Source organism: Squalius cephalus, assembly GCF_949319135.1.
Source record: "Squalius cephalus genome assembly, chromosome: 23".
NCBI lineage: Eukaryota > Metazoa > Chordata > Actinopteri > Cypriniformes > Leuciscidae > Squalius > Squalius cephalus.
Window position 1 is genome coordinate 26,599,109 of NC_137144.1, and position 13,498 is coordinate 26,612,606.

The following is a 13,498-nucleotide window of genomic DNA, read 5'->3' on the forward strand; positions in this document are numbered from 1 at the left end:
GGTTGCTATGCTGTTGTTAAGGTGTTCTAATTTGTTTTTAGTTCAATGTTATGTGATTGCCAGGGTTTTCTGGCGGGTTGCTACAGTAGGATGTTGCTATGCAGTTGCTTAGGTGTTCTCGTTTGTTTTTAGTACAATGTTTGCCAGGATGTTTTAGCTGGTTGCTAGGATGTTGCAATGCAGTTGCTAAGGTGTTCTTTTATTTGTTTTTAGCACAGTTAAGTGATTGTCTGGGTGTTCTGTTCTGGCTAGTTGCTAGGGTATTGCTATGCAGTTGCTAAAGTATTTTCATTTGTTTTTAGTTCAATGTTATGTGATTGCCAGGGTGTTCTGGCTGGTTGCTTGGGTGTTGCTATGCAGTTGCTTAGTTTTTTTTTTTTTTGCACAATTATGTGATTGCCTGGGTGTTCTGGCTGGTTGTTTGGGTGTTGCTATGCAGTTGCTAAGGTATTCTAATTGTTTTTAGCACAATGTTATGTGATTGTCAGGGTGTTCTAGCTGGTTGCTAGGATGTTGGTATGCCGTTACTTAGGTGTTATTTTATTGGTTTTTAGCAGTTATGTGATTGCTTGGGCGTTCTGTTGTGGCTGGTTGCTAAGGTGTTCTTTTATTGGTTTTTAGTACAATTCTATTTGATTGGCAGGGTGTTCTGGCTGGTTGCTAGGATGTTGCTAAAGTGTTCTTTTATTGGTTTTTACCAGTTATTTGATTGCCTGGTTGTTCTGTTCTGGTTGGTTGCTAGGGTATTGCTATGCAGTTTCTAAGGTGTTCTAATCAGTGCTGAGGACAATGTTATGTAATTGCCAGGGTGTTCTATCTGGTGGCTAGGATGTTGCTATGCAGTTGCTAAGGTGCTCTTATATTGGTTTTTAGCACAGATATGTGATTGCCTGGGAGTTCTGTTCTGGCTGGTTGCTAGGGTGTTGCTATGCAGTTGTTAAAGTCTAATAGTTTTTTTTTCTAATCATTTTTAGCACGTTATGTGGTTGCCCAGTGTATTTTTGCTGGTTGCTAGGGTGCTGGTGGTTTTTTTTTCCACTTAGTAAAGTAACTGCAATGGTATAGTGGTTTAATAGACAGATACTTGGGTTTGCTTAAATCTCATCATATGAGCAACAGTAAGTGATGCTAGCTTTTCTACTACCCCTATTTACCACAATATACTAATTTAGCTAGTTTTAGCATGCACACTCGTTGGCGTTTGAGTCGTGTTGAGCAGATATCACAGTGTGTTCCCTCTTCCCCCCAGGCAGCAGGGAGGCAGCATTCACCTACGCCATCACCGCCGCTGGGGTCGCCCACGCCGTCACGGCCGCGTGCAGTCAGGGCAACATGAGCCACTGCGGCTGCGACAGGGACAAACAGGGATACTACAACCAGGAGGAGGGCTGGAAATGGGGCGGATGCTCCGCGGACATCAAATACGGCATCGAGTTTTCCCGGAAGTTTGTGGACGCCCGGGAGATTAAAAAAAATGCCAGACGGCTGATGAACCTTCATAACAACGAAGCTGGGCGAAAGGTGAGGCGTATATTGATTCGACATTTAGGGACTTTGTTTGTTTCTTTTTTTTTAATTGCAGGAATACATACAGAAATTTTACAAAATACACATAATTATCGACAAAAACAAAACAAAACACAGACAAACAACAATATAAGATTAGACGTAGAAAAACGAGAAGAAAAAACAAACAACAACAACAAAAAAGTAAAGAAAAGAAAAAATATATATATTGAAATATTTTGTTTCTTCAACACCATTCATCCAATGTTTGGTTTGACTGCATGCTTGGGAAAATCCGGCCTTCATAAACGAACTCCAAAAGTTATATTTATAAATATAAATCTGATTGTATTCGTCTGAAAGAAGAATGTAATGTACACCTAGGATGACTTGAGGGTGAGTAAATCAAGGGGTAAATTTCCTTTTAAAGTGAACTACTCCTTTAATCCGTTTACACTTAAGAAGCTTTTCTAAAACCTTTAAAGGCTCCAAAGAGGACAATGTTGACTTGAAGAAACAAATAAAATCTTCGGGGAAAAGTTCTTATGCGTTCATTCGTTATTTCTCAAGGGCGTTTTAATTTGACAGTTTACCAACATTGGTCATGGTCATCTTGCAGAAACATTTATCTATTTTGTTTGACTGCACAGTTCCAGACAAAGCGGCTTAATCTGTTTTAGATGTCAGAGGCTTTAAAACACTGAAGCTTGGAAGCACTTTCTGGACGACGTTTAGCTAAAAGAAACAAATAACGAATTCTTTCGGAAAACTTCTTATCCATTAATTCTTGTTTGAAAGACAAATGCATTTAGAGCGTTTTAGCAATTGGCGTGATTCATCTTCACAGTCCTCCAATAGAGTTTAGATGGTGTAGTTCGTCCTTCGCAGGTGGCAAACCGAGGATTCGTTCGCCAGACGAATGCTTGAACAGTTTCAGCAACTCGTTTCGCTTCAGCCAATTACTGAGTGCTTTCTCGGTTCGCTCCTTGATGCCGGTTCAAGCTCGGTTTGGCTGCTCGCCGCTTTGGCCATGTTTGTTTGTTTGATAGCTGTTAGTCATCCAAGAACACAAAACAACATGCACTGAAACAGCATGCTTTATGGTGTGAGCGAGCCGGGATTGAGCCCGGTTGCCAGTTGGAGCCGGTCCAATCCCATCGCGGGCCGCTGTATGGAATCATCAAGTCTAAAGCCTGTAACAGGATATTATTGCGAGTCTTTCTGCTGCACTGAAAACACAACCCTTGCTCCATTGAGTCAGGCTTTTATAGAGGACCCACAATGGCATTCATGGAGCCATAGCATCATATGTTAAGGGGGGAACGGGACGTACCATGTGACTCTGAATGGGGGAAGATGGAAGTTGCCACTCTGGAATTTCAATTGCTATCATACGTGAATGTGGTTGTAGCGAGCCGGGCCAGAACTGGTCCACATTAGCGCTGTGGATATAAGCGTATCCAGGCAAATGTAAACAGCGCTGTGGGCCTTCGGACGGCTTGTGAAGTAACACATCGTTCATTTTGAAATGCCGTTTGCCTGCGGGCACACGCTGGCTCGGTGTACGTTGAATCAACATTAGTCATGAACGCATTTCTCTGCAGAATCAGCGTTGATGTATTGAAGACACGTGGAACTGATTTCAAAAGTTAATTGGTTAAATAATGGCTGAGAATCCAGTTTACATTTTATTAAATCAAATTACTGCTTGGTAGAATTAATGAAACATTCTACTCGTTATTAAAGGTTCCAAAACCAAGTGAGCTGCCTTGCTTAAAATATATACGTTACAAGATATCATTTTTATGTTTATATTTTACATTATTAAAATATACTATATATATATATATATATATAGCCTATATACATTATATATATATATATATTATATTTTTAATTTTTTATATTAGTTAACATTTATATATACATAATATCTATATCTACATGTTTGAAATTATGTGTAGATATTTTACACACACGATTTTGTGTATATATATTTATACATATATATAGTGAAATTAAAAGTACTAAAAATAATAATTATTGTTATATATATATATATATATATACACACACACATATATATATATATAGCCTATATACATTATATATATTATATTTTTCATTTTTTATATTAGTTAACATTTATATATACATTATAACTATATCTACATGTTTGAAATTATGTGGATATTTTACACACACACACACACACAATTATGTGTATATATATATATATATATATATACACATATATATATATATATATATATATATATATACATATACATATATATAGTGAAATTAAAAGTACTAAAAATAATAATTATTGTTATATATATATATATATATATATATATATAACATATATACAATTAAAATAAAATATAAAACTACCAAAATATAATAATATATAAATAATGTAAAATGACAAAAATAATTATGCATATATCACAATGTATACATAAATAACAATGCATTTATATATATATATATATATATATATATATATATATATATATATATATATATATATATATGCCTTATAATGCAGTCTATGTAGGCAGCTTACTAGGTTTTGGAACAAGAACATTTTTAAAATGTGAAATCATATTGCAATAATACATTTATTCTGTTCATTTTTTTTTTTTTTAGCATAATTCAATCAGTGCCCAATTAGGAACCATTTTTATTTAAAATGGAAAACTGGCAGCATTCATAAGTCAGAGGGAAAGGCTAGGAGGGACAAAACTTTAATGTAGATGTTTATAAATGTCTTGCCAGAACAATTCCTCCGACCTCTTTTGTTCTTGAAATCGAGAGATCCCAGTCGGCTTTAACCGTCAATGGCCTCGCGTTGGTCAGGATGGGTTTTGTGGGATTGATCGATTAGTTTACATGTGTTTTCCAGGGAAATGATAATTGCTTCTGGTGAGGAGTCGTGCCAGACAGAGAAAAAGGGGTCTGGAAAAAGTCTTTCAACATTTAATACAGTATTGATGATATCCAATGTAAATCTAAAAATAATACATTTCCTTTTCTTTGCAACATACTGTATACATGCAGATACATTTTTGTTTGATGACTTCTTCCGCTATTCGTTCGCCGATGGTCGTTCTGTAGCTTCATCGCTGCAAAAGATCTGCAATTCATTAAAAAGCTCAATAATCCACATCTAACGTGTTTGGCTGTAGGAGATTTATATTTATTTTTCCTGCTCATAGATGTGGTGCGCAGGAAGGTAGAGGGAATTACAGAGTAGGTTTGATGGGTAACTGGCAGAGATCAGCGGAGAGCAGTATTAATGTAGCACATTAGATTGTATGGTTTTTCCACTGCATGTACATGCTTGTCTTCCAAACAGCCGATGCTAACCATAAAAAGGCTGATTTCCGTGTATATATATATATATATATATATATGTGCTGTGTTTTTGTCTCCAGAGTGTTCAGAATAGCATACTATTTCTGAAGTATGCAGAATGCGCAGCGTTTGTGAATTTTCTTTATGCGTGGAATACGTGAGAGATACTATATCCCACAATGCAATGCAGTGTGGTCGACTTGACCTTCCTTTTCCAGTCTGATGAAAGAACTGTAGCTAATGATAATTTAAGTCCTTCTTGACTGACATTTTTACACAGTTTGCATTTTAAAAATGTTCAAGATGTGACACGCTGAACACTGCAGTATTTATTCCTTCAGAATAAACTGTAAGCTAGTACTTTATATTGGATATCAAACGGCGACCAACACAGCAATAGAATTGTAAAATCAAACAATACAATCATAAAAAAATATATATAATAATTCTTTGAATTGATTTTAAAATGTCTGTTTTTTCTAAATTAGTGTAATTAGTGTTCAATTTTATATTATAGACAAAAAGCTTTGGATGAAGAAGAGCAGAATATGCTAGTAAATATCTAGCATTGCAAAACCTTATTCTGTGCTGTTATTTAAGACGATGTGATTGATAAAATTGTCCAAAGTAGGATTTCTCATAAACAGTTATTCAGCAAGGGTCTAAAGCGCACGCCGCAAGTGCACTTAGGGCATCCGAATCCACTTTTGCTAGTTTAACGACGGGAAAAATGGTCGGTGCTCCCGGCGCTGGTCTAAAAGGATCGTCCCGATTCTCTTAATGAGTAATGGATGTGTTTTGGGCGTAAAGTGAAATAAACCAATCAGAGTCTCATCTCCCCTTCAACTTAAAAGCCAGTTGCGTTCGCGCCATGGCGGATTTTGCAAAGACTGAACGCGTCTCCAGAGAGGAAACGGATCTGCTCGTGCGCGAGGTAAAAGTGTGTAAGCGGACCATCTACAGGACAAGCCGGATTCACCATATCTTTATGTACACAATATGAATCTTTTACATTGTATTCCTTTTATTTTTAATATTTGGCATGTTTGTGTGCTGCGCGTCCCTGTGTGTGTAATAAGCAGAGTGTGTGTGTGTGTAAAAAGCAGAGTGTGCGCGTGTTGTGGACCCGCCTATAGGCGCACATTACTATAACAAAAAAAATATATCGCCATTGACTTTAGACCAGGGTTCAGTTGGTCAATGGCACAGTGTATTTCAGTTCCTCAAAGTAGCAACGTGCCAACAATGCACCAGAACACACCTCGTTTTCAGACCCATAGTGCCCATAGGCGCACAAATGCATTTGCTATTTAAACAATGTGGCACAGGATGTGAAAATGAAAACTGCGTCGGGCTGAAACTAGCAAAAAACACTTGCATCGCACATACCGCTGCATAACCCTGAGTGTATGATAGAGCCCATTGTTTTCTTGCATCATGTGACTCCAGAATGCTGTTGTTTGTCCTTTTATGTTAGCATTTTACCAGTTTGTAAATGCTAATCTCACGAGACTCGTGTTGTTGTGATTTTCTGCAGGTTCTGGAAGAGCGAATGAAGCAGGAATGTAAATGTCACGGCGTTTCGGGCTCCTGCACCACCAAAACCTGTTGGACCACGTTACCGAAGTTTCGCGAGATCGGATACGTCCTGAAGGACAAGTACAACAAGGCGGTGCACGTGGAGGCGGTCCGTGCCTCACGTCTACGACAGCCCACGTTCCTCAAGGTGAAGAAGACTCACGGTTACCAGAAGCCCTTGGAAACAGACTTGGTGTACATCGAGCGCTCGCCGAACTATTGCGAAGAGGACGCCAAAACGGGCAGCGTTGGGACGCAGGGGCGAATGTGCAACCGGACGTCTCCACACACGGATGGTTGTGACCTCATGTGTTGTGGGCGGGGCTACAACACGCATCAGTACACCAAGGTGTGGCAATGCAACTGTAAATTCCAGTGGTGTTGTTTTGTGAAATGCAACACCTGTAGCGAGAGGACGGAGGTTTTTACCTGCAAATGAACGGGAGCGGGAACGGGAGGAAGCCAGTTTTAATCGGCCGGTTTTTGCACAGCAGAATGTATATTTGCTTTAACATGAGAGTTAAAATACTAAACTCTATCAGTAGGTACGAGCCCAGAAGTACATGCACTGACTCGCGCTCAAGGACTGCAGGATACCAGTGCATTCTGGGATTTGTAGCGTTTCTAGGGATTCGGCACGAGACGTTGCCGCGTCCGGCGGCACAAAGGAACTCGTTTGAGTTGTGTTTAAGGAGCTCAGTGCAAATCGAGGGATGTATAAAAAGCCTCCTAAAATGCCAACTGGAACCTGGTAGAGTATGTTAGTTATCCAGTCACACTGGATCTGTCTGTTTGAACACTGAAAATAAATTATTATATATTATATGTTATAGTCTCCTAAGGAACCGAAGTGCTAACGGGTAGAAATGTGTTATTTTGTACTAAGTGTAAAAAAAAGAGAGAGTAATGCAAACAAAGACTTTGTAGAAACTCGTGACTAAAGATGAAACGTAAAGGCCCCGTATTTTCCGACAGAAACGTTTAATGGCTAATGATGTGTTGACTTCCGAAACCACTGTCATTTTTTTTTTTTTTTTTTTTTGCTCGGCTGATGCATGTTAACATCGGTTCATCTTTGCTGAAACCTAGCCGTAGGTATGCCATAGACATTTGGGCCACTTTTTCTTTTTCCAACTTGGCTAAAGCAGTGTCTACGATTCAAAGATCCTTCCTCAGTTCATGAAATGTGGAACGAGTATATTTCTGGATATGTTACAGAGTGCTGCACTGATATTTTTTCTATTCAGATACGATGCAATTAAAAGTAAAATAAATATCAAGTTGACTGACATTTGGGATTTTATTGACGGGATTATTTTTCAACCCTAACTATGCACAAGTATATGATTAATTGCATTGTTTTCCCCCTTGTGGTTGATTGCTTCTAAATTAATTGCTTTTTTTAAAATGCAAAAGTCCAAAGAAATGACGTCGACTGAGTTTGGACCCAAACATTGGTGTTTTTAAGTGCACATGACATCAGTATGAATCCCAACTCCAGTTTCCTGTATTTCAGAAGCCTGAAAACCATTAAACACACATCACCTCTCAACATAACGAACATTAAGCCCGAAAAGAATAGACTCGTCGCCATTTCCCCATTATAAATGACAAGATGAATTGCATTGGTGGCTTTTTATGCTTGTTTCCTGGCCATGTCAGCGACAGCTTTCCACTTCCATGTCTTCGAACCCCATTTGGGAATGTTGCCTAAAACGAGGCAGGGATATTCACTGTGACTCATATTTGAGGCTGCGCTCCCAAAGGCCGAAAATTGTGCCCGTATTGCACAGTTCCAGTCGCTCTTAATCTTAATAGGGCATGAGGAGGAAACATACATCATTAGATATCATAGTTAAATCAAGCGAGCAGCTCGCTGATCCAGCCTTTCTTTACGTTTCTGAGGAAAACACATGTTTATAATATCTTGTGGTCCGTTCGCTTGATTGTGGCATGTGTGGAGTTATCTTAGGAATTAAAGGGGGAAAAAACAAGAGAGTTTAGGTTGATTCGGTCTCGAACTGCGGTAGATATTTTGCTCTTTCATAGTGTTTCAGTCATGTTTCTCCTAAAATTCCTTAGGAAAAATGAAAATGTATAGACTTTAAGAGTTAAAAAATTAATTTGGGATCTAAGTTGACTTTATGTTATTGCAAGGAAAAAGACCTTCTGAAAGCCTGGTTCTCAGAATTGTGTAATTGTATATAAAAATTAAACAAAAATGATATATATATATTAGGGCTGTCAAACGATTAATCGCGATTAATCGCATCCAAAATAAAAGTTTGTGTTTACATAATATATGTGTGTGTACGGTGTATAATTATTTTCTATATATAAATACACACACATGCATGTATATATTTAAGAAATATTTGCATGTAGGCTATATACTGTGTATATATATTTATATTATATATAATTTATATTATATATAAATATTTTATATATAAATAACACATTTTTCTTAAATATATATGCATGTGTGTGTATTTATATATAGAAAATAATTATACTCCATACACACACATATATTATGTAAACACAAACTTTTATTTTGGATGCGATTAATCGCGATTAATCGTTTGACAGCCCTAATATATATATATGAAGAGTTCAGATGCAAAAGCCTCTAAGTGCCATCTGAAATTTTCTTCTAGAATGATCATTTTTATCAAGCTCGTATAATTAAGTTCAGTAATTTCACTTAAATGGCAATGCAAATTACCTATTAATTGTCATTAAAGTGAAATTACTAAACTTAAATATACAAGCTTTATAAAAATGATCATTCTAGAAGAAAATTTCAGACAGCACTTAGAGGCTTTTGCATCTGAACTCTTCATATATACATATATGTTATATAATATAATAAAATATAATAAAGCAATTTTTATAATAGGGCTGGGTTGAAAATATCGATTTCTCAGTTTTAATCGATTTTGAAGAACCATTATCGATCCTTAAATTCCATCTTTTAGTCTAAGCTGTTTTCTGCTGATGAATGAACAAAGCTTTGTAGTGCCTCGGATCCAATAAATCGCTATAAGCTTTATGCTTTGTTACTTCTTGACATGAAACAAAGTCTCAGATTTTAAATTCTGTCCATTTTATCATGAAATTCAAACAGTAAATACAATTTTGGTGCTCTTTAATGAAGTGTGACAGAGTTCAAGTGACCAATCATCTCTTCTGCTTTACTACTAGTTACAGCATGAAATAAACATGAATGAACATCAGAAGGTATGTTGAAAGATACAGTACAACCTACAGAAATCAGTACCAGTTTCAACCGTGGAAAGACGCTAATACAATAGCTTGTAAACAATGTCACGTCCAAAAACTTGCAAGTCAGCTAGAAAAAAATAAACTCTAGAGAGGAACATTTTGCTAAATACTATATTGCATATTCGTTGTATTTTTACTTAACCTGTTTTTCAATATTTTACGTATGTTTAAATAAATACGTCATGACAGCCACCATATAATATTAGTATTTGCCATATTGCCAAGTTACAAATAAATTTGCATTAAAATAACAGTTTGATTGGATTTGAAATACAAGAATTTCCACCTATTTCAACTTAAAAACTTATTTTAAAGTATAATCAAGTCATTTCAACTTAAATTTATTAAAACTGGCTAAAAATCTCATATAACTTATAACTCGTATAACTATGAAAAACTTGCTTCAATTTTTATGAGTTGTTGTACATATATTTTAAACAGTAAAGTGGTTTCTCCTCCATTTTAAAATCTGACAAACCTATTTATTTTTGATTGACTTTGGCATCTAAGCGATGTAAAGTACAGGCCTACAAGGTCTTTTTCTCAAGAGAAAGATCTGAGAAGCAAGACACTGGCGGTAAACTTGGAAAATCTGAACGCAATTCACATTTGTGACCCTGGACCACAAAACCAGTCACATGGGTCAATTTTATGAAATTGAGATTTATACATCACACGAAAGCTGAATAAATAAGCTTTCCATTGATGTATGGTTTGTTATGATAGGACAATATTTGGCAGATATAAAACTATTTGAAAATCTGAAATCTGAGGGTGCAACAAAATCAAAACATTGAGAAAATCGCCTTTAAAGTTCTCCATTTATGTTGGCGATTGTGCTGCATTCACTCACAAAAATAAATGTTTTATATATTTATGGTAAAAAACGTACAAAATATCTTCATGGAACATGATCTTTACTTAAAATCCTAATGATTTTTGGCATAAAAGAAAAATCGATAATTTTGACGCATACAATGTGTTGTTGGCTATTGCCACAAATATACCCGTGCGACTCGTGACTGGCGACGTGATCCAGGGTCAAATTTTAGTTAAATCTACCCTATCCAGTTTTCGATTAATATTGTCTTGTCTGTGTCAAGATATTTCTTGATGTTAATGTATATTTAACTGAAATATGCTTTATAGAATATATACCCAAGCTGAAACATTTTTTTTTCGGTCTCTCTCGGGACCGTCATGCCCTCGGCTGAAAGGCATTACAGACAGGCAGCAAAGCAGAAGTAAGATGTGTTTTGTTAGTCGTCTGAAGCCCTGGGGCCCGGAACCATCTAAGCTCCATCACTATACCCCGGATTGCCCAAAATAAATCCACCTGTTTCTGGCAAACATTTTGCCATTAAAAAATATGAGAGAGAAAAACAGAGTCTGCTCTCCTCTAAAGCGGCTTTTGTTCTGGTGTCAAGATCGTTTGTTCAATGCGAGTTGAACAAATGCCGACGGCCTTATTCACACAGAAACGGTCGATCGAGAGCCACTATCTCACGAGGGCGAGAGAGAACAACTGTGTTTAATAGATCACTGTTCGTTTCACTTCTTAACAACGATTAATGACTAATAAAACACAGAATGAAGGCCGCTCTCTAATTTTATGGCTTTATTTTATTGAGTTCCCACTCATGATTAAGTCTCAACCTTTGAAATATTTATCCTAAAAGTCATCCAGTACGAGTCTAGAGTTGATAGCATGACTGTTCATTTGATGAGAAATATGATTAATCAGAAATATGATTCATGAGATCTCTGAGTTTTGATTGGAGGTAAATGTGTTGTCCGATCACTTCATGCTCACGAGGAAATCATGCATTTTGTAGAGTCATATTCAAGGAAAAGTGTGCCATTTTTGTGCCATTTGGAAATGCATAATGACTGTTTCCAAACAGATTTCCCAACCAACCTCTTCTGGACTGAACTATGACCCTGATCATTAAACATCCCAAAAATTACACAATTTATGCCTAAATTTGACCAGATAATTAACGGTAAATCACCAAATCAGAATTGCAAAAACAACATGTCGTTAAGCACATTAAAAAATTACAGATTTACTTTGAAAGAATTTTCACTCAGAAAATTCAAAAATAGGTAAAAATTAAACAAAATGTGAAAGACTGAAATAGTATTTTCTTATAAAACATGCTCCAATAATCTTTGTTTCACTACAACTTAGAAAATGTACAAATAAATGATTGTTTTACGATGTAAATATACATGCATATTTGCCTATATATATATACATACATACACACACATATATTTTATAAAACTGTTGCCATATATATGCAAATATGCATATATATATATATATACATACATATATATATATATATATATATATACATATATATATATATATATATATACACACATATATATATATATACACATGCATATTTGCATATATATGGCAACAGTTTTATAAAATATAAATGTGTGTATAATATATATACATACATACACATTTTATACGTATAAATACATGCAAGTTTACACACACATGTGTATGTGTATATAAATATGCTTTCTCTAGAAAGACTATCAACTGTATCCTGGCATTACCCATAAAGCATCAGACACAGGCGTGTACATGTACACTGGCGTTTAACCTCAGCCGTGTTTTCCAAAGCAGCACGCGCTGAGCATTGTGGGGGATTTCATGGGACCTACCGGGTAGACACACAAATCTCAGACTAGCAATCAGTTAGCGCGGGATGAGCTTATGGATAGCGTGCAGCTGCGAGTGGGAGAGACGTGACAGTCGTAAAGAATAAATTATCCTTCAGAAAAACGAGGAGAAGGAATGGAAGGAGGGTGGAGGGTGAAGACAAAAGCGTAACGGGATGCTTTCAACTGACGTCTGAGATCTTCCAGAACGCTCGGTGGAGATTGAAGGAAAACTGCACACGTTACGCCGCTCTGCAGGACCGTCCCGGCGACGCCGCAGGAGGAGAGATAACGTTTGTTACTGTGCGATACAGTGAAACGTCGGTGAACTACTGTTAGCGATGCTCCTGAATCTGAGCGTCAGTTCTGGGAGCTTGTAACGCGACTGAAAAGTGTGAAAACACAGAAATGATTTATGTCTTGTTAGTCTTGTTTTCATACTAGGGGAGTGAAAGATAGCGGACCAGCCCACCCTGAGACGAGCCTGTCAGACCTCACAGATGAGTAACAGCACTCACCAAAACTACATATAAGTGTACATTTGATATATACACATACATATGCATACATTATATATAAATATATACACATATACATACATATATATATATATATATATATATATATATATATATATATATATATATACATGCACTTTTACTTATATGTTGCGAAATCAAAAAGTTGATCAAATCCAATAAAATTTTATATATAGTCTAATTGATATATAATTTTTCATGTTATATAACATACTTTATGTAAATACATATGCCTGTTTACATACACATATGGCAAAATGATAAATATAATAAAATGTTTAAATTTAAAGTTTAATTAAATATTTAATATATCTATGTAAATGCATGTGTATATATATATATATATACATATGTATTTATTTATGTAGGCCTGGCCTATATATATTTTCTATGTAAATACATATGCATGTTTACATACATATGGCAAAATGAAAAATTATATAAATATAATATAAATGTTCACATAAAATGTAATATAAGATCTTTAATTAAATTATATATAAATAACACCATTAACAACAATTTATCACACGTTAAGT

The 13,498-nt window shown here is 35.9% G+C and overlaps 2 protein-coding genes across 3 annotated transcripts in view; one reads left to right on the plus strand and one right to left on the minus strand.

The window, feature by feature from the left end:
* wnt7bb (wingless-type MMTV integration site family, member 7Bb) overlaps positions 1-8,136 on the plus strand; it is a 35,535-nt gene extending 27,399 nt beyond the window's left edge. For both annotated transcript variants that reach the window (XM_079858964.1, XM_079858963.1), the window contains exons 3-4: positions 1,250-1,521; positions 6,407-8,136. In XM_079858964.1, coding sequence (XP_079715090.1) covers positions 1,250-1,521; positions 6,407-6,886 — 752 coding nt within the window. In that variant the 3' untranslated portion in view covers positions 6,887-8,136. The remainder of the gene's footprint in view (positions 1-1,249; positions 1,522-6,406) is intronic.
* Positions 1-13,498, minus strand: part of avpr1aa (arginine vasopressin receptor 1Aa) — a 675,329-nt gene that overhangs the window by 335,599 nt on the left and 326,232 nt on the right. The gene's annotated exons all lie outside the window — the stretch shown is intronic.